Genomic DNA, 22,862 nt, shown 5'->3' on the forward strand with positions numbered 1-22,862 from the left:
TCCTACAGTATACATCCATCCTACAGAATACATCCATCCTACTGTATACATCCATCCTACAGTTATGACAAATGGTGAGGGAATCTAAGTATTTGGACAAGGTGTGTACCTCAACCTTAATAACAGTCATGGGAAAGGGTCTGCTGTTGGTGATAAAGGGCCATCACGTTTGTCCATATGCAGTTTGTGTACAGCAGACACCATTCTATAAGGCTGGGTCCAGATTCAGCCATCTCTAAGCGGAATTGCGCTCCGAAATTCTTCAGTATGAACCCAGCCTAAAAGACAGTGGTAGTTTTTAATACGATAACCCTATGAGGCAAAATACACTGCAATACTAATAGTGAATTATACAAATGATCAAGTGATCTCATGGTAAAAATCAACAAAGTAAAACAAAAACTATTTTTGCAATTATATAAAAAAGATAAACATATGATATATATATATATATATATATATATATATATATATATATATATATATACAATTATATAAAATAATAAACATAATCAATATTGTTCTGTCCGCAATGATCCAAACTATAAAATATCACATTATTCATCCTGAACCAGGATATTGTGAAGAAGGGGGAAAAAAAACAGTGCCAGACTTTTTTTTAACTCCATCACCACCTAAAAGAATTAAATAAAAAAGATCAAAAAGTTATAAGTAGTCCAAAAAAAAAACAAGCCCTCACACAATACAAACATCTCCTAATATGACACAAAGCTATTTCATTTTTTTTTTTTTACGTTAAATTTGGTATCGCCTTAATCCTGCTGATCTACTGAATAAAGTTGGCATATTATTTTTTTTTTATTGCACTATTGCAAACACTTAAATAGAAAAAAACTGCAATGCAAGATTAGTTTTTTTCCTATTGTAACAAAAAAATTTTTATAGGTTTTTAGTGCGTTATATAAAAAATGAATGGTGCTATTAAATAGAACTTTCCCCACAAAAAAAGAAAAAATCCCCCTAAAGCTATTTGATAGAAAAAAAGAACGTTATGGCTGTTGGAGGGCGGGGATTAAAAACAAACAAGTCAATTCCTAAGCTGAATGTGGTGCCAGAGGGTTGGGGACAGTAATGGTGCCGGCCAGCTGAAAGGTTTGTCACTGATATTTGTCACTTGGCACAGGCCCGTGATGGAAGTACCGAGAGTACTGCCCCTGATGGTGGCCCTTGATGGACTGCCCTGATGGTGGCCCTTGATGGACTGCCCTGATGGTGGCCCTTGATGGACTGCCCCTGATGGTGGCCCTTGATGGACTGCCCCTGATGGTGGCCCCTGATGGACTGCCGCTGATGGTGGCCCTTGATGGACTGCCGCTGATGGTGGCCCTTGATGGACTGCCCCTGATGGTGGCCCTTGATGGACTGCCCTTGATGGTGGCCCTTGATGGACTGCCCTGATGGTGGCCCTTGACGGACTGCCCTGATGGTGGCCCTTGATGGACTGCCCCTGATGGTGGCCCTTGATGGACTGCCCTGATGGTGGTCCTTGATGGACTGCCCCTGATGGTGGCCCTTGACGGAGTGCCCTGATGGTGGTCCTTGATGGACTGCCCTGATGGTGGCCCTTGATGGACTGCCCCTGATGGTGGCCCTTGATGGACTGCCCCTGATGCTGGCCCTTGATGGACTGCCCTGATGGTGACCCTTGATGGACTGCCCCTGATGGTGGCCCTTGATGGACTGCCCTGATGGTGGCCCTTGATGGACTGCCCCTGATGGTGGCCCTTGACGGACTGCCCTGATGGTGGCCCTTGACGGACTGCCCCTGATGGTGGCCCTTGACGGACTGCCCTGATGGTGGCCCTTGACGGACTGCCCCTGATGGTGGCCCTTGATGGACTGCCCCGATGGTGGCCCTTGATGGACTGCCCCGATGGTGGCCCTTGATGGACTGCCCCTGATGGTGGCCCTTGATGGACTGCCCTGATGGTGGCCCTTGATGGACTGCCCCTGATGTGGCCCTTGATGGACTGCCCCTGATGGTGGCCCTTGATGGACTGCCCCTGATGGTGGCCCTTGATGGACTGCCCCTGATGGTGGCCCTTGATAATCTGCCCTTGATGGTGGTCCTTGATGGACTGCCCCTGATGGTGGCCCTTGATGGACTGCCCCTGATGGTGGCCCTTGGTTTAACCTGAATAATTCCTAGGTAGTGAATTGAAATCTCCCTTTATCAGAAGGATCAAGTCTTTACATAACAACCCCCTCCCCAGATAATAAACCTGGTGATATATATATATATATATATATATATATATATATATATACGGCCTTCCCATTACAATAACAGGTGTACACCCTTGTGTGTATAATCCAGAGTATCGCCTACCCATGTGTATTTATATTCCTTACCAATACACAGTATTACAGTATTACAAACGTATAGACGCAACGTCAATGATCCTACAGATGTAGCAGAGCTAATATTGTACATGTAAACAACCCTCCCAAGAGTCAGAGGAATAGTCCCTACTGTCGGCTTTAGTCTTTCTCTAATAGGGACTGTGTTCACAATGGTGACTATAAGGAAGTGGGGGGGGGGGGTGAATATCTCAGGAACAAGGGGGCGATCGACTGTAAAAACCTATGTGATCGGGGGCCCCTAAGCTTTCTAATGATGCAAGAAATTCACTTACTTGGGGTGACCACAGGTCCTCTTTATGATGGTGCAAGGGCCCAGATTATCTTAGAGAGGATGCGAAGTAGAGCCCTACAGGGGACTGTTTACTTAAAGGGGTACTCCAGTGAAAAATAAATATTTTTGAATGAACTGGTGCCAGAAAGTTATACAGATCTGTAAATTACTTCTATATAAAAATCTCAATCCATCAAGTACTCATCAGCTGCTGTATACTACAGTGGTAGTTGTGTAGTTCTTTCCAGTCTGACCACAGTGCTCTCTGCTGCCACCTCTGTCCATGTCAGGAACTGGGTTAGGAGAGGTTTGCTATGAGGTTTTGTTCCTGCTCCGGACAGTTCCTGACACGGACAGAGGTGTCAGTAGAGAGCACTGTGCTCAGACTGGAAAGAACCACACAACTTTCTATGGAGCATACAGCAGCTGATAAGTACCGGAAGGATTATTATTTTTTTAAATAGAAGTAATTTATAAATTTGTTGAACTTTCTGGCACCAGTTGATTTGAAAACATATGTTTTCCACCAGAATAATCCCTCTCTTGCCAGCTTCCGATGAATATCTGGCCATTTTCACCCGCTCCCGAAACATGTGCGTCCAATCTTGCCCGCTACCTCAGTCAGACCCTTTAATGACTCATGACTCTGTAACCCTTACATGTCAGGCTATCACACACAGATATGCCATTCAGGAGCCTGGAAAAACTATTTGAGACATTGTCACCTAGCTTACTTATTCTCCTGAATGGCATATCTTACTGTGGCTGTAGGACGTATGTGGTGACCCACCGGGAGAATGGCGGGACCACGGGTGTAGCGGTGTGAGTGGTGGGATCTGATGTTATTAACCCCGGGTGTCGGATGCTATTAACCCCTATGTGTTCGTGACGCCAGTGTGGTTTTTGGGTTCCGGAACATCTCGCGCCCAGATTCTCCGCTATCCCAGTTGCTAGTAGTGAATAAAGAGTCCACAACCAGTTATGGGTGAACGAAGCCTTTACTGAGTAGAAGACAGATGGAATTATCTTCACAGCTAAGGCCAGAATTCCCAGAGAGGTGGCCAGGACCCAGAAGGACCTCACAGCTTGCTGGACCAATATACTTGTAATTAACTTGACTTGTAATTAGACTTGACTATATGCAGGACTTGACTAGTTGTAGTGACAGCAGACATAGACTTGAGACTTACTGGAATGACTGTAGCTTTTGTGGTCTCCAGACTTGTCCTGAGATGTCTGGTAGCTGCTGCTTCAGCAAAGACTTAGGGGGAGATTTATTAAAACCTGTGCAGAGGTAAAGTTGTCCAGTTGCCCATAGCAACCAATCAGATCACTTCTTTCATTTTTCACAGGCCTTCCTAAAAATGAAAGAATCGATCTGATTGGTTGCTATGGGCAACTGGGCAAGTTTTACTATGCACAGGTTTTGATAAATCTCCCCCTTAGATGTTACAGCTGAGAGCACTTAGCTCAAAGAGAAAGAATTAATATGGCCGCCCCTTTATATAGTGGAGGCCTGGACTAAAGCCCATTGGTCAAGCTGAGAGTCATAGGTTAAAGCTGGTGCTCTCTGGGAGTACATGTGACAACAGACCATGTGACTTAACATACCTTGTGACCAACTTACATACAGGTCCTTGAGACTATCTAGACATAGAATCCTGTCAATGCATTAAAGGAACAAATACACATGTATTAAATCAACAGGGGAACAAGGGGAGACCCTGCAGGGGAGCCCCCAGGTCACTGAGGGACTTATCCTGACAGGGCCTACAGGTAGTACAGGACCATGTACCTGTACTGGGACATCACACGTATATATGCTGTGTAGCCTACCACCGCAGTGACGCACCTTTAGGATGACTTACGGCTGGGGTGGAGACCAGAGACATAGCTTGTAGCTTCTGGGCCCCGATGCAAAATCTGCAACAGGGCCCCCTATTATATTTCTGGTCTCTTATGGGGCAGATGTGCTTTGGGGCCCCATTAGGCACCAGGGCCCCGATGCGACTGCTACCTCTGCACCCTCTATAGCTACGTCCCTGGAGGAAACAACAAAGCAGCCAAGCATCGGACAGACAGACACAAGAGGCTGCGTACACACGACTCCTACTGAGTTTTGACACGTTCTGGATGCTGGATGAGCTGGGACATATACAGAGGATTTTGGCCACCCTGCCGGTATTTTTATGTAAACAAAAAACGGTAATGCAATGGGCGGTATTTATCCAACCAATACTCCAACTCACGGAATGTTGCACCATATACTATACTAGTGTTTCCCAATCAGAGCGCCTCCAACTGTTGCAAAACTACAACTCCCAGCATGCCCGGACAGCCAACGGCTGTCCGGGCATGCTGGGAGTTGTAGTTTTGCAACAGCCTGAAGCACCCCTGGTTGGGAAACACTGACCTATACTATATACTACTATATAGTCCAACATGCTGGGAATTGTAGTTTTGCAACAGCTGGAGGCACCCCTGGTTTGGAAACACTGACCTATACTATATATTACGATATAGTCCAACATGCTGAGAGTTGTAGTTTTGCAACAGCTGGATGCACCCCTGATTGGGAAACACTGACCTATAATTTATACTACTATATAATCAAACATGCTGGGAGTTGTAGTTTTACAACAGCTGGAGGCTCCCCTGGATGGGAAACACTGACTTATACTATATACTACTACATAGTCCAACATGCTGGGAGTTGTAGTTTTCATTTGGGGCAGCTGCTGAGCCACAGGCTGTATCAGGGCATGCTGGGAGTTGTAGTTAGTAATTAACTGCAACTCCCAAATTTAATAAAAAAAAGTGATCAAAAAGTCCCATCGAAACAAAAATGGTCCTGTTATAAACTACAGATCAGGTGCAAAAAATGACCCGTATACAGGCCGGTATAAGGAGAAATAAAAAAGTTGTAGGGGTCAGAATAGGACAAAATTTCCCCCACATATATGTATCCTGGGATGTTACGCATATATAGTAAATGTCACGATGCCGGCTGGCAGGAGGTGGATCCTCTGTGCCAGAGAGGGATTGGCGAGGACCGTGCTAGTGGACCGGTTCTAAGTCACTACTGGTTTTCACCAGAGCCCGCCGCAAAGCGGGATGGACTTGCTGCGGCGGTAGTGACCAGGTCGTATCCACTAGCAACGGCTCAACCTCTCTGGCTGCTGAAGATAGGCGCGGTACAAGGGAGTAGACAGAAGCAAGGTCGGACGTAGCAGAAGGTCGGGGGCAGGCGGCAAGGTTCGTAGTCAGGGTGGATAGCAGAAGTACTGGTACACAGGCTTTTGGACACACAAAACGCTTACACTGGCACAAGGCAACAAGATCCGGCAAGGGAGTGCATGGGAGGAGGTCAGATAAAGGCAGGGAGCAGATGGAAGCCAATTAAGCTAATTGGGCCAGGCACCAATCATTGGTGCACTGGCCCTTTAAGTCTCAGGGAGCTGGCGCGCGCGCGCCCTAGGGAGCGGAGCCGCGCGCGCCAGCACATGACAGCAGGGGACGGGAACGGGTAAGTGACCTGGGATGCGATTCGCGAGCGGGCGCGTCCCGCTGTGCGAATCGCATCCCCAACGGCCATGACAGTGCAGCGTTCCCGGTCAGCGGGACTGACCGGGGAGCTGCAGGGAGAAAGACGCCGTGAGCGCTCCGGGGAGGAGCGGGGACCCGGAGCGCTAGGCGTAACAGTACCCCCCCCCTTAGGTCTCCCCTTTTTTTTGTCCGGTGACTGCCTCCCCTGGGATGAGGACACCGGGAAGGAATGGATGGTTTCCTCAATGGCAGGCAGTACAGCAGGAGTGGGAATGGGGAGGGAGGGCAGAGGGCGAGGCCTGGCACGGGGCAGTGTGACACCAGGACGAGGGCCATGAGGAGGCACCGAGGCTTGCCTGAGTGGACTGGGAGGGGGGGAGAGGCATTTTCTGTGGCAGGCAGAGTCCCTAACGACCTTAGGGGGACCGGATACAGGAGAAACCACAGGGTCACGGCAGGGAGTACTGGGAACCACAGAGTCACGGCAAGGGGTACTGGGAACCGGTTTTAGGCAGTCCTTGAAACAAGAGGGCCCCCAACTCTTGATCTCCCCAGTGGACCAATCCAGGGTTGGGGAATGGAGTTGAAGCCAGGGTAGTCCAAGGAGGATTTCGGAAGTGCAATTGGGGAGGACCAAAAATTCAATCTTCTCGTGATGAGGTCCGATGCACATTAGGAGGGGCTCCGTGCGGTAACGCACGGTGCAATCCAACCTGGCTCCGTTGACCGCGGAAATGTGGAGTGGCTTGACAAGACGGGTCACCGGAATGCGGAATTTATTCACCAAGGACTCCCGAATAAAATTCCCAGAGGCACCAGAATCCAGGCAGGCCACGGCTGAGAGGGAAGAGCTGGCTGAAGTAGAAATCCGTACAGGCACCGTGAGACGTGGAGAAGCCGACTTAGCATCAAGAGACGCCACACCCACGAGAGCTGGGTGCGAGCGTGCGTTTCCCAGACGTGGAGGACGGATAGGGCAATCCACCAAAAAATGTTCGGTACTGGCACAGTACAGACAAAGATTCTCTTCCTTACGGCGATTCCTCTCTTCCAGGGTCAGGCGAGACCGATCCACTTGCATGGCTTCCTCGGCGGGAGGCCTAGGCGCAGATTGCAGTGGAGACTGTGGGAGAGGTGTCCAGAGATCTAAGTCTTTTTCCTGGCGGAGCTCTTGATGTCTCTCAGAAAAACGCATGTCAATGCGAGTGGCTAGATGAATGAGTTCATGCAGGTTAGCAGGAGTTTCTCGTGCGGCCAGAACATCTTTAATGTTGCTGGATAGGCCTTTTTTAAAGGTCGCGCAGAGGGCCTCATTATTCCAGGATAATTCTGAAGCAAGAGTACGGAATTGTACGGCGTACTCGCCAACGGAAGAATTACCCTGGACCAGGTTCAACAGGGCAGTCTCAGCAGAAGAGGCTCGGGCAGGTTCCTCAAAGACACTTCGAATTTCCGAGAAGAAGGAGTGTATAGAGGCAGTGACGGGGTCATTGCGGTCCCAGAGCGGTGTGGCCCATGACAGAGCTTTTCCAGACAGAAGGCTGACTACGAAAGCCACCTTAGACCTTTCAGTAGGGAACTGGTCCGACATCATCTCCAAATGCAGGGAACATTGCGAAAGAAAGCCACGGCAAAACTTAGAGTCCCCATTAAATTTGTCCGGCAAGGACAGGCGGAGGCTAGGAGTGGCCACTCGCTGCGGAAGAGGTGCAGGAGCTGGCGGAGGAGATGGTTGCTGCTGCTGTAGCTGAGACTGAATCTGCTGTAGCTGCGACTGGAGTTGCTGAGTCATGGTGGTCAAGTACGACAGCTGGTGATCTTGTTGGGCAATCTGTCGGGCTTGCTGGGCGACCAGTGTGGGGAGGTCGGCGACAACAGGCAGAGGAACTTCAGCGGGATCCATGGCCGGATCTACTGTCACGATGCCGGCTGGCAGGAGGTGGATCCTCTGTGCCAGAGAGGGATTGGCGAGGACCGTGCTAGTGGACCGGTTCTAAGTCACTACTGGTTTTCACCAGAGCCCGCCGCAAAGCGGGATGGACTTGCTGCGGCGGTAGTGACCAGGTCGTATCCACTAGCAACGGCTCAACCTCTCTGGCTGCTGAAGATAGGCGCGGTACAAGGGAGTAGACAGAAGCAAGGTCGGACGTAGCAGAAGGTCGGGGGCAGGCGGCAAGGTTCGTAGTCAGGGTGGATAGCAGAAGTACTGGTACACAGGCTTTTGGACACACAAAACGCTTACACTGGCACAAGGCAACAAGATCCGGCAAGGGAGTGCATGGGAGGAGGTCAGATAAAGGCAGGGAGCAGATGGAAGCCAATTAAGCTAATTGGGCCAGGCACCAATCATTGGTGCACTGGCCCTTTAAGTCTCAGGGAGCTGGCGCGCGCGCGCCCTAGGGAGCGGAGCCGCGCGCGCCAGCACATGACAGCAGGGGACGGGAACGGGTAAGTGACCTGGGATGCGATTCGCGAGCGGGCGCGTCCCGCTGTGCGAATCGCATCCCCAACGGCCATGACAGTGCAGCGTTCCCGGTCAGCGGGACTGACCGGGGAGCTGCAGGGAGAAAGACGCCGTGAGCGCTCCGGGGAGGAGCGGGGACCCGGAGCGCTAGGCGTAACAGTAAATTATGCAAATTAGCATGGCCGGTATTTTTTGGCAAGAAAGGTGGCAACCCTATCTGTGGTGTGGAAGTGCCCAGGATAAGCGGGACCCGTGGGTATAGCCCATGACCACCTGCTCCACCACATCCCAATGCAGTCTTCTGAATCATACATTACATTTCATGAATGTGTGATAGCCTGGGGGAGTTGGGTGTAGGGAGTGTAGCTGTGCGGTTACTAAAGGGTGTCTGGTTAACCCTTTCTATTCATGACGCCAGGGTGAGGGCTCCTCTGTAATGCTTGTCCTACCGCCACCCTTCCCAAAAGTGATAGGGAGGTAGAGAATAATTGAATGTCCACAACCGGAGAGTTTGCTGAAAACAGTTGGAACTTTTACTGAATATTTTATGCACGCTTCATAAACGGAACAGTCTCTATACAGGCAAAGTCTCTTAGAGATTGACAGTGGTTGGGACCTTAAGCAATTTAGAGCCCGTAGACTGATATGCGCTGTTCCACTGGATTTAGGGGTTTTAGTTGCGGTCCAGTAGTCACGCTAGCTTTAGCGGGGATTAGTTTAGAACTCACGGTTTAGTTTAGGCTGAGGCCGGTAGGTTTTTCAGGCCTAGCGTGTCTTTGACAGTTGCGCAGATCCGTCCTGCTAGTCCGGCATCCACGAGAGCAGCAACCCAAGAGAGCGATAATTGGCTACAGCTCCCTTATATGGGCAGGGGCTGGACTAGAGCTAAATGGTCCAATACTTCTGTCAATCATCTTCACATAGAATTCTGAGTAAACATGTGACCCAAGGACCTCCAAAGGTCCTCCAACATACCATAAAGGAATCAACATGGTCACATGACCAAAGGTCCTGCGACGCAAACAAGGTAAGTACTTTACATTATATTAAATATACATTATTAAATATGTCCATATGAACATTATAGAATTAGAGTAGAAGAGGCGATTAGGGGCTGTCCCACCTTGGGGACCCTACTTGAACGTAGTAACTCTGACTTTGGGGACCACCATACAAGGTAAGGTATGCAATACGGTACCAGGACACCACAAATGTCTATAGCCAGTGATCTCAAAGTTTAGCCCTCCAGATGTTGCGAAACTACAACTCCCAGCATGTCCGGACAGCCGTTCGCTAGGTCCCACTGACTGTATGGACACTGGGGGGTTAACAGGTGCCGAAGTAGGTTGGGCCCTCCCACAGGTCGGGGTGGGAACAAGGGGAGGGTAGTTACGCCCATAGGGGATATAGGAGACTCTCCTGCTTCCTCCCCTCCTCTTACCTCACCAGCAACGAGAGACGTAGGTGCTCGCTATGGCTGACGAGGCTGTGTGGTTGGCGATACGGGAGCGGTTGCTGGCTGATCCTGGGCTCCTGTCCCGGCTCCTTCCCAATATGGCCTCCGCTGGGGTTCCCTCCTCGGCCCGGTCCCTGTCATCGTCGGCGGTTTCGGTGCCTGCAGCGAGCCGCCGGACGGGTAGGCAATCCCGCCCCCCTTCTAGATTGAGTCCCAGCCCGCCGCGGGTTAATACCAGCGGGCGGCGGGGACGTGCAGTGGCGCAGGCTTTGGCCTCTGCATCGGGGCCTGGGCCTGCTGCTGCTAGTGCCGGGGTACGGGGGATGGCTCCTCCCCTTCCTGCGCACTCCCTTCCGATAGTCGCGCGCGCATCCTCGGTAGTTGCGGCGGTTCCCGGGCAGTGCGGTGAGAATTCCGGGGTCATGGGTAATCATCATGCCCCCTCAGCCGGATCTCGTGCCTCCTCATCGGCTGACGAGGTTCCGGACACGCCGCCGGCGCGGGTATCGGCGGTCAGCCTGCCACATGGTGGTGGGCTGGCTGTGTCCCAACCCCTACCTGTAGATTTGGGGGAGGAGGACCCATTATTTGAGGATGCCCGAGATAGCGTGGGCCCCGGGGATGATGCTGCTGGCCCCTCTTCTATGACTGTCCCTCAGGTAGCGCACCAACTTCCCCCTCCCCTCCCTGTCACCGGCCCTTCACTGTCTCTTGCTGGGGGTCAGGTGTTTGAGCAGCGGGTCAGCCAGCCCCCGCGTGACCGGGCTTCAAGGGGGTCTGTGAGGAGTGCACGCAGGCGTTTTTCCAGGTCATCCTCCCGGGGTTCTGGCCGCTCTCGGCGGTGCAGGGCTGCTGAGTCTCGTGCTCGGTCACACCACAGTTGTCGCCGGGACCATAGATGCAGAGTGCGATCTAGAAGGTCACGCTTGTCCCGGTGGCGGTCGCCATGTTCTTCAAGAGACAGCTCCTGGAGCACGGCGAGCCCGGACAGGAGGGCTCGCCGGCGTGGCAGTCGTCGGCGACGTTCCAGGTCCCCTAGGAGGTCTTCGCGTGGATGCGAGCGGCCCAGCGCGGCTCCAGCTCCGAATCCGGATCCTGCTCCACCTCCTGCTCCGGTGTCTGATCCAGTGCCTGATGCTTCCTCCAGTGGTCCGTCGACTTCTTCTGGTGCTCCTGCGCGGACTGGTGAGTTCGACTTTGCGGGGGCTTGGGGTGCTGGGGGTTGGTCTGCTGATGTTTTGTCTGTTTTGAAGGCCGTTCTTTCCAAGTTGGAAGGGCCGCCAGGGGAAAAATTGGCTGCCCCAGCCCGTCGTGTGTCCCCGGTTAGGGCGGGCGTGCACAAGGAGGCTATTTTTTGTGGGCTTAGCCCTTTGGGGGTGCATGTGGACGACGCGGTTAAGGAGAAGATTTGGGGTAATGCATATGTGGATTTGTGGTCCCTGGTTTCTGTGGACCAACATACCATAGATAAGGAGCGGAGACCTCAGTCTGAGAAGGCGGGTCCCTTTAGGCCTAAGGTTGCCAAGTCCATGGGTTACTGGTTACAGGCCTTTGCTGTCTTGGGGTGTGTTATGGGTGAAAAGCATCCCGAACGCTGTTCGGAACTTTTTATTTATATGGATTCTGTTTACAATGCCTACAAGGCTCATGGGGGTTCTGCCTGGTGGCGTTACGATGAAGAATTTCGTCGGCGGCTGGCGTTGCAGCCGGAGGTTGGTTGGGGTGTTAAGGCGACTGATGTCTGGTTGCGCCTTATGATGTCCCAAAAAGGGCCGTCCCTTCAGTCAGGGGCCGCTGGTCAGTCCAGGGCTACGGGGTCAGTGGCCATGCGAAGGCCCGGGGCTTATTGGCTCTTCAATGAGGGCCACTGCCAATTTCTCAGCTTGTGCAAGTACAAGCATGAGTGTTCCTCCTGCGGCGGGGGACATGCAGCAGTGCGCTGTCCTAGGACTGCAAAAACGCCCGCCCGCCCGGCGTCTGCTGCCGGAGGGAAGGACCCCAGTGAGGGTGGCCGAGATGCGCCCGTGGTTAGAGCGGTACCCCATTAGGGAAGCCGCTGTGGTTCTAAAAGATGGCTTTGAATGTGGTTTCTTTATTCCGTTTGTTTTGAGTACGGTTGTTGGTGTTTTTCCGGATAACTTGAAATCGGCTCGTGAGCGTCCTGACGTGCTTCGGGACAAGATTGGCAAGGAGGTGGCTTTGGGTGGGTTTATGGGCCCATTTTCCGTCCCGCCTTTTCACAACCTGCGGGTGTCCCCTTTGGGCGTGGTGCCCAAGAAGGAGGCAGGGAAGATCCGGCTCATCCATCACCTATCGTACCCGAAGGGTTCCTCGGTGAATGACGGAATTCCCAAGGAGGATGCGTCTGTGTCCTATGTTTCCTTTGATAGGGTAGTTGCCCTGGTTAGAGGTGCGGGAGCGGGGGCCTTGATGGCCAAATCCGACATTAAATCGGCATTCAGGTTGTTGCCGGTTCATCCGGAATGTCACCACCTGCTGGGGTGTCGGGTTGACGGGTTGTTTTATTTTGATATTTGTTTACCTATGGGCTGTTCCATCTCGTGCCACTACTTTGAGTTGTTCAGTTCATTTTTGGAGTGGGTGGTTCGTGTGGAAACAGGCAGTTCCTCTATTATTCATTACTTGGACGATTTTTTGTTTGTTGCCCCAGCTGGGTCTTCCAGGTGTCATTTTCTTTTGGATTCTTTTTGTTTCTTTATGCGCAAGTTTGGTGTTCCTTTGTCGGCGGATAAGACGGAGGGTCCTGCTACTGTGATGTCGTTCTTGGGCATTGAGATCGATTCGGTTGCAATGGTTTTTCGCCTGCCGAGTGAGAAGTTGGAATCTTTGTTGGGTTTAGTGGAAGTTTTTTGTGAGGTTAAGAAGGTTACGTTGCGGCAAATGCAGGTGTTGTTGGGCCACCTTGTCTTTGCGTGCAGAGTTATGCCCATGGGGCGGGTTTTTTCACGGAGGCTGTCTTTGTCCACGAGAGGGGCGCGGCATCAGGACCACAGAATACGGCAGTTGCGGGCTGATGTTTTGGTTTGGAGGGAATTTTTGAGATGCTACAATGGTCGCACTTGTTGGCAGGCGGCTGAATTGCCCAATGGTGAACTACAACTGTTCACGGACGCTGCGGGGTCTTTGGGTTTCGGGGCTTTCTTTAATGGTGCGTGGTGTGCCGAGGAGTGGCCTCGGGAGTGGCGTGAAGATGGGCGATGCCGGAACCTTACGTTGCTGGAGCTTTTTCCCATTGTGGTTGCGGTGGAACTTTGGGGACATCTTTTTAGTAACCGCCGGGTTGTTTTCTGGTCTGACAATGTGAGTGTGGTTCACTGTGTTAACGGTCTCACGTCCTCTTCGCTTCCTGTGTTGTCCCTGCTTCGTCATCTGGTGCTTCGCTGTCTGGAGCTGAATATTTGGTTCCGGGCCGCAACGTCCCTGGGGTTGACAATGTAATTGCTGATGCTTTGTCCCGTTTTCAGTTTCAGGCCTTTTGGAAGATGTGTCCGGACGCGGCCCAGGAGGGCACTCCTTGCCCCCGGTTGGTGTGGGACTTGGTGACGGTCGATTGATGCCCCTTATCCAATCATCGGTAGCGGCTGCTACTTGGACAGGACATGGTAAGGCGTGGGCTGCTTGGTGGGGCATGGTTGCTGGACGACCGGTGGAAGTCTGTGGGGAGTCCCGCTTATCGGTAACCATTGACTATTTGTTGTCTTTGCGCGCAGCTGCTGTTTCCGCTGTGGTGGCCCGCCGGAGGCTGGCGGGCGTGAGTTTTTACTTTAAACTTTTGGGTTGGGAAGATGTGACCAAGCGTTTTTTAATTCAGCAGGCGCTGAAGGGTTGGCAGAAGACCCACGTCCGGCGCGAGCGCAGGCGCCCGGTTTCCTATGCTTTGTTGGTGGCTCTGCTGGCCGCTACGGGGGAGTGTTGTCCTTCTCAATTTGAGTCATTGCTTTTTTCTGCTGCTTTTTGCACCGCGTTTTTTGGCGCTTTTCGGGTCGGTGAGATGGTTCCCGCGTCCAAGTCGGGCGTGGGTGGTTTGTTGTTTGAGGATGTCGTTTGCTCGAACGGCGTATTGCAGTTGCGTGTCCGCAGGTCCAAGACGGATCAGATGGGCCAGGGGGTGTAGGTTAGTTTGCGGTCCATGGACGGGGAAGTGTGTCCTGTTCGGGCCTTTTGGGATTATTTGGCGGTTCGCACGGGTGGGGAGCATTTTTTCGCACATGCTGACGGTTCCCCCCTGACACGCTATCAGTTCCAGGCGGTTTTTAAGCGGTGCCTTGGGGCTGTTGGTGCCCCGGCGGCTGAATTTGGCACACATTCCTTTCGGATTGGTGCGGCGACGGAGGCATCGCGTGCCGGGCTGGCCGTAGCGGACATTCAGCGAATTGGGAGATGGCGCTCGGCATGTTATGCGAGATACGTTCGTCCGAAACTGCTTCTTTAACTTGTTTTCTGTTTCAGAATCTCCAGTGGCTTCTGTGTTCTTCTTGGGGCATTCGTATGTCCACCGGGCGGCCCAGAGGGCGAGTTGCCGTCCTGGTGGAAGATCGTTGGGTGTTCCGAACATTGATGCCCACTGGCGTGGGATTCCGGGCATGCGTTGGCAGCAAATTCTTTTGGAAGCAGTGGTTATTGCCGGAATGGTTCGCTCGCCGGTGATTTTGGTTGTTCATGCCGGTGGGAATGACCTTTGTTTTACCTGCTTTCCAGAGCTCATCACCGTCATGAAAGTTGATGTGGCGAGGTTATCTGGCTTCTTTACGGAGCTGGTTCTGGTATGGTCGGAGATTGTTCCTCGGGTCAAGTGGCAAGGGGCCAGGGATGCTGAGGCCATTGAGCGGTCTCGCCACCTGGTCAATGCTAGAATGGCTTGTTTTGTTCGGTCCAAGGGCGGGGTGATGGTCCGTCACCGCGAGCTGGAGGGTGACAACAGACGATTTATGATCGCAGATGGGGTCCACCTCAATGATATTGGGCTGGATATTTTTCTATCGGGCCTGCAGGATGGTTTGGAGCAGGCCCTGTTCCTGTTGAGTGGCGGTCGGAGCTCCGTGTAGGGATACACAGGCTCCTAGTGGCATGGAAATGATATGACCTTAGAAGATGGAAGATGCCGTGGGCAGTCATGCCCGTCGGGGATCCGACGGTTGGCATTCCTCTGCGGCTGTGGAACAGGTCAATATCACCGTTTTTGTTATATGGTTACTACTATGCAGTGTTGAGTTAGAGTTGCACGCTATAGTGCTGTTTATTACTATTAATAAAATTGGAGCTGTGACCACCACCTCAGACCACTAAAAGAGAAGCACGGTGTCTGCTGTTATTTACTGAGCGGGGGGAGGGCAAAAGGTTTTGTAGAAGGAAGGTGTGTTCAATGCAGTCTTGAAGTTTTGCAACATCTGGAGGGCCACATTTTGAGACCACTGGTCTAAAGAAACCTTTAATAACACCATACAGAGCAATGACATAAACAACCGCATAGACATACTATACACAAATACTATAATTACACAGAGATAGAAATCAGAGTATCACATAATTTGGGATTATAAGATGATAGGACATTCTTCAATACTACGAGTCATAGAATAAACATGGACATAGAAACCAATGCTGCTCATGAATCATATAGGAAAATCCCCCAAAAAACATAAAGCTGGAGAGATTTTGTGTCCTAACACTATTCATAGGATAAACACAACATGAAAATAGAAAATGCAGCAGTATTAGGCTGGGATCACGTGTCCGGCATTCGGCATAGAGGAACTCAGCCTTCATCTTGGCGCAACTGATGCCATCCGGCGTCTCCAACCGTCTGATTGGGAACTGTCCCAATGAATCGGATCAGTTCTACCATCAGTTTCCCTCCAGGGCACCGCAGGGGAACTGTGCCGGACACCGGACATATGTGAAGCCAGATTTACACTTGTCTAATACTGACCTAACATTTATTTATTGATGGAGATACAGAACTTATTCTACAGAAAATGATTGATAGATAGATAGATATGAGATAGATATGAGATAGATAGATATGAGATAGATATGAGATAGATAGATAGATAGATAGATAGATAGATAGATAGATATGAGATAGATAGATAGATAGATAGATAGATATGAGATAGATAGATAGATATGAGATAGATAGATATGAGATAGATAGACAATAGATAGATAGATATATATGAGATAGATTGATAGATAGATAGATATGAAATAGATAGATAGATACATATGAGATAGATATGAGATAGATGGATAGATATGAGATAGATAGATATGAGATAGATAGATATGATATGAGATAGATAGATATGAGATAGATAGATATGAGATAGATAGATATGAGATAGATAGATAGATAGATAGGAGATAGATAGATATGAGATAGATAAATATGAGTTAGATAGATAGAACATATGAGCGATAGATAGATAGTCAGCAGAAACAGCTAAATCATAAAAAAAAAAGCTAGCATTTAGTAGTTATAAAAAAAAAACAGAGCAATGTAGATAAGGAAATATATACAGTTAGGCAGTAAAATGTAGATAAGGAAATATATACAGTTAGGCAGTAAGCAAGTTATAAAAGCTTCTAAAACACAGGCAGAAGAGAAACTAGTCCTGTCAGAAGGAAAAGGGGATAAAACATTCTTCAGATATATATATAAATAAAAATAAAAAGGAATAACTAAATTTAAAACAAAAGAAGGAAGGTAAAAGAAGATGAAGGACTAGCTGACCACCTCAATAAATACTTCCGTTCAGTTTTTACAAAAGAAAATGAAGGAAAAGGAACTCAGTTACGGGGGGGGGGGGGGGGGAGACTCAATGAATCGTTTGATACATGTGTCTTTACAGAGAAAGAGGTTGCTGTCTATTCTAAAGTTAAATGGGCACTGTCAGATATAAAAACTTTTGATATGTAGTAAAGCATTTATAACCAATAGGTTTTGCAATTGTTTTCATTAGAAAATTTTCAGTATTTCATACAGAAAAAGCCAGTCAAACAACTGCCCCCCCCTGCCTGCTTTGACACATACTAGTCCTGCTGTGTCCATGCATCATCACCTATGTCATGGACACACTTCCTTGATTGATAGCTATGAGTGTAGGGTTCACAGCTGGAGGAAAAATCCTCCCACTGTCAGCTTGTGTCCCGCTACTGTCAGTGAGGACAAGCTGGGAGTTGTAGTTTTGCTAATGCTAGGGGAGATGTGAGCAGACAGCATACTGAGGGAGGGGGCGGAGACCTGCACAGTGAGGCCACACCCCCTCCCTTTGTGAGGAATTCAGACTAGTGAGCTAAATTAAAAGTGTAATAAAAAAAATACAGGTGCTAGACACATAAAAATTAGATGTACATGGTCAGGATTAGGTACTAAGTAATATATTTAAAGAAAAATTTTGTTGGACCTGACAGGTACACTTTAAGACAAATAAGTCACAGGGGCCTGATGGGATACACCCAAAGTTATTAAAGAGCTCAGTGGTGACCTAGCAAAACCATTAACAGATTTATTTAACCAGTCACTGGTAACAGGAGTGGTCCCAGAAGATTGGAAATTAGCAAATGTTGTCCCCATTTATAAGAAAGGTAGTAGGGAGGAGTCAGGCAACTATAGGCCAGTAGGTCTGACATCAATAGTAGGGAAATTAATGGAAACCAAACTAAAGGATAGGATTTTAGAACATCTAAGCTTATTGTTTTTTTTTTTTTTTTTTTTTTTTTTTTTTTGATTGGGTGACTTAAATAATAGATGGCAGAGGGGCAGTAGACATCACTTATCTAGATTTTAGTAAGGCTTTTGACACTGTATCACATAGAAGACTTATCAATAAGCTGCAGTTATTGAGCTCAGACTCCCATATTGTTGAGTGGATTAGGCAGCGGCTGAATGACAGAAAACAGAGGGTTGTAGTCAATGGAGAATATTCAGAGGTCTTGTTACCAGTGGGGACCCCAAGGATCTGTACTGGGGCCCGTTCCTATAATATCTTTATCAGTGATATTAGCCAAATGGAAAAGGATTTGGGTAAACTAGAGGAATGGTCAGAACTCTGAACACTGACATTTAATGTGAATAAATGCAAGATAAAGCACCTGGGATGTAAAAAAAAAAAAAAAAACACGGGTAGAGAATAAACTTTGTGATACAGTCCTAACCTCAGTATCTGAGAAAAGGAATATAGGAGTAATTATTTCAGAAGACTTAAAGGTAGGAAGACAATGTCATAGAGCAGCGGAAAACGCTAGCAGAATGCTTGGATGTATAGGGAGAGGTATAATCAGTAGAGAGGGAAGTGCTCATGGGTGTATAGGGAGAGGTATAAGCAGTAGAAAGAGAGAAGTGCTCATGCTGCTGTACAGAACACTGGTGAGACCTCATTTGGAGTATTGTGCGCAGTACTGGAGGCCTTATCTCCAGAAGGATATAGATACTCTAGAGAGAGTTCAGAGAAGATACTAAACTAGTACATGGATTACAGGATAAAACTTACCAGGAAAGGTTAAAGGACCTTAACATGTATAGAAGAAAGAAGAGACAGAGGGGATATGATAGAGACTTTTATATACATAAAGGGAATCAACATGGTAAAGGAGGAGAGGAGACCACAAGAGGACATAGTGTTATATTAGAGGGGGAAGGTTTCTGCAGTAATATCAGGAAGTATTACTTTACTGAGAGAGTAGTGGATGCATGGAATAGCCTTCCTGCAGAAGAGGTAGCTGCAAATACAGTGAAGGAGTTTAAGCATGCATGGGATAGACATAAGCTATCCTTTATAAGACAGGAATCGTTCTAAGGTGATCCTTCATATAAGATAGGGATTGTTCTAAGGTTATCCTTTATATGAGATAGGTATAAGGCTATCCTTCATATAAGATAGGGATAAGCATAAGGTTATCCTTCATATAAAATAGTGATAGGTATAAGGTTATCCTTCATATAAGATAGTGATAGGTATAAGGCTATCCTTCATATAAGATAGAGATATACATAAGGATATCCTTCATATAAGATAGTGATAGGTATAAGGCTATCCTTCATATAAGATAGTGATAGGTATAAGGTTATCCTTCATATAAGATAGGGATAGGCATAAGGTTATCCTTCATATAAGATAGGGATAGGCATAAGGCTATCCTTCATATAAGATAGGGATAGGCATAAGACTATCCTTCATATAAGATAGGGATCGGTATAAGGCTATCCTTCATATAAGATAGGGATAGGTATAAGGTTATCCTTCATATAAGATAGGGATAGGCATAAGGTTATCCTTCATATAAGATAGGGATAGGCATAAGGTTATCCTTTAGATAACATAGAGATAGATTGGGTTGTGTCTGGGTTTTTTTGCTGTGAGAGATTTCTAGGGTGAGTCAAAGGTGTAGAGCTGGGCAGGGGTCGCCCTTTTTAGGGCGATTGCTCCGATGGTCCCTGAGCGAGTAGGGGTAGTCTAACTACACCTCCCCTTTAGGAATTTCTAGGGTCATTGTACCTGTGGACCTGCCCCTTAGTCTACCCCAAACTCAGTCACCAAGGGTGGTGTTGTGGAGCTGATATGTTACTCCACCAGTCTCAGCCCTATGAGCATATTTCTTCAGGGTCTTAGTTTATCTGTTACCTACATCTGCCCTGGGGACATCTTGTCTTTGTTTTTTGTTACACTTTTTGTAGTGGGGTTCTCCTTCTTAATTATAATTAAAGGTTATGTTTTAATATATGTGTACCCCTTCTGTGAATTTATAAGATAGAGATAGGCATAAGGCTATCCTTTAAATAAGATAGGGAGAGACATAAGGCTATCCGTTATATAAGATAGGGATAGGTATAAGGCTATCCTTCATATAAGATAGAGATAGGTATAAGGCTATCCTTCATATAAGATAGGGATAGGTATAAGGCTATCCTTATTATAATATAGAGATAGGCATAAATCTATACTTCATATAAGATAGAGATAGGTATAAGGCTATCCTTCATATAAGATAGGGATAGACATAAGGCTATCCTTCATATAAGATAGGGATAGGTATAAGGCTATCCTTATTATAATATAGAGATAGGCATAAATCTATACTTCATATAAGATAGAGATAGGTATAAGGCTATCCTTCATATAAGATAGAGATAGGTATAAGGCTATCCTTCATATAAGATAGAGATAGGTATAAGGCTATACTTCATATAACATAGGGATAGGTATAAGGCTATCTATCCTTCATATAATATAGGGCCAGGGACTATTCTTAGCATAATCAGAATATTGGGCAGGCTAGATGGGCCACATTGTTCTTATCCTCACATTCTATGTTTCTATGATTTGACATATACCCCGGTTTATACATCCTAAAATCTATACTTTAAGTTTATAACTATATCTACACTAACACATATCCAAATCCCAAAGCTTTGAAGTCACTTTATCGTGTCCATCTATACCCGCCCACACGATCATTTTGGGTGATACTGCTACATTGCTGTCATGCCTTCCTTCCTCACGAACCGTGTTATATATGTCATTGGGAGATATTATCAGACATCTCCCGTCACTGTTTGTATTTACCTTTTATTATTAGTATCCAAAACTGAGATCTTGTCTGGTCCAGGCACACCCCGCGGGTGCTATTACATCATTTGGGGAGAGGTTGGGAGCCATAAAACTCCTCCAACTCTGTTGTAGAGACACATTTGGGAAAACTGTAAATCATCACAAGGAGGAGAAGCAGTACCAAGACAGATAGCAACAAGGAGCTCGGAGATCTTAAAGATGCAGAAGAAAGGAGTTATCTCAGTTGTCCTCCTCGTTTTCCTCAGCTGCCACCTTGGTAAGAAAACACTAAAGAGCACCCAAGGGACTGGGCACCAGTGGTGGATCCAGAGTCTAATCTCGGGAGGGGCACTATCAGGCTATATTTGCACGGGGGAATGTCCTAACGAAAATCTGAGCACTTGGAATAGTGGCAGGGAGGGCCCTCTGGGGGGAGCAATTGCCCCGTTACCCCCCCCCCCCCACCTTAGATCCGCCACCGCTGGGCACCTACTGGTATGATGTCAATGGAAGACGATAGTCTTGTCCTGCATTGTTTATGGTCTTGTTTGCTTTTCTTTTTTTTGAGTAGACATAAGAAGAAATTTTGGTTTTTGATTGGATATGGTGGAATCTTAAGGTGGATATGGAATGGGCCATTATGACTATAGGGATCTACACCCGACAGGTGACCCTGCCATGGTAATAGTACCCTAATTCTTAGTCAAAGGGTATTAATGGGACCAGATGTTACTCTTATGGATAGCAATGTAGGTGACACTGTTCTGCAGTGGTCCTCCAAGTGTTGCAAAACCTCAACTCCCAGCATGCCCGGACGGCCGTTCTGTCCCTATAAATCCAGGATCCATAACCTGTAATGTTGTTATTCTCCAGAAATGCATCCAGACACCTTTTGAATTCTTTTACAGAGTTCACCATGACCACCTCCTCCGGGAGAGAATTCCACAGTCTCACTGCTCTTACAGTAAAGAACCCCCGTCTGTGCTGGTGTAGGAACCTTCTTTCCTGTAGACGTAGAGGATGCCCCCTTGTTATAGATACAGTCCTGGGTATAAATAGATCTTGGAGAGATCTCTGTACTGTCCCCTGATATATTTATACATAGTTATTAGGTCTCCCCTAAGCCTTCTTTTTTCTAAACTAAATAACCCTAATTTTGATAATCTTTCTGGGTACTGTGGTCCTCCCATTCCCCGTATTACCCTGGGTGCCCATCTTTGAACTCTCTCCAGCTCCACTATATCTTTCTTGTACACTGGTGCCCAGTACTGTACACAGTATTCCATGTGTGTGGTCTAACCAGTACTGTACACAGTATTCCATGTGTGGTCTAACCAGTACTGTACACAGTATTCCATGTGTGGTCTAACCAGTACTGTACACAGTATTCCATGTGTGGTCTAACCAGTACTGTACACAGTATTCCATGTGTGGTCTGACCAGTACTGTACACAGTATTCCATGTGTAGTCTAACCAGTACAGTACACAGTATTCCATATGTGGTCTGACCAGTACTGTACACAGTATTCTATGTGTGGTCTGACCAGTACTGTACACAGTATTCCATGTGTGGTCTAACCAGTACTGTACACAGTATTCTATGTGTGGTCTGACCAGTACTGTACACAGTATTCTATGTGTGATCTGACCAGTACTGTACACAGTATTCCATGTGTGGTCTAACCAGTACTGTACACAGTATTCCATGTGTGGTCTAACCAGTACTGTACACAGTATTCTATGTGTGGTCTAACCAGTACTGCACACAGTATTCTATGTGTGGTCTGACCAGTACTGTACACAGTATTCTATGTGTGGTCTGACCAGTACTGTACACAGTATTCTATGTGTGGTCTGACAAGTACTGTACACAGTATTCTATGTGTGGTCTGACCAGTATTGTACACAGTATTCTATGTGTGGTCTGACCAGTACTGTACACAGTATTCTATGTGTGGTCTGACCAGTAGTGTACACAGTATTCTATGTGTGGTCTGACCAGTACTGTACACAGTATTCCATATGTGGTCTGACCAGTACTGTACACAGTATTCTATGTGTGGTCTGACCAGTACTGTACACAGTATTCCATGTGTGGTCTGACCAGTACTGTACACAGTATTCTATGTGTGGTCTGACTAGTACTGTACACAGTATTCCATGTGTTA

At 47.9% G+C, this 22,862-nt stretch overlaps 1 protein-coding gene across 2 annotated transcripts in view; it reads left to right on the forward strand.

Moving 5' to 3' along the window:
* The window catches only part of LOC130290582 (uncharacterized), a 63,104-nt gene that overhangs the window by 30,317 nt on the left and 9,925 nt on the right, over positions 1 to 22,862 (forward strand). The window contains exon 1 of one of the 2 annotated variants that reach the window (XM_056538410.1): positions 20,874 to 20,970. The exons of the other annotated variant lie outside the window; for it this stretch is intronic. Coding sequence (XP_056394385.1) covers positions 20,913 to 20,970 — 58 coding nt within the window. The 5' untranslated portion in view covers positions 20,874 to 20,912. Of the gene's footprint in view, positions 1 to 20,873; positions 20,971 to 22,862 lie in introns of those variants that run through there. 2 annotated transcript variants of the gene reach the window in all.

This window comes from Hyla sarda, chromosome 9, assembly GCF_029499605.1.
Source record: "Hyla sarda isolate aHylSar1 chromosome 9, aHylSar1.hap1, whole genome shotgun sequence".
NCBI lineage: Eukaryota > Metazoa > Chordata > Amphibia > Anura > Hylidae > Hyla > Hyla sarda.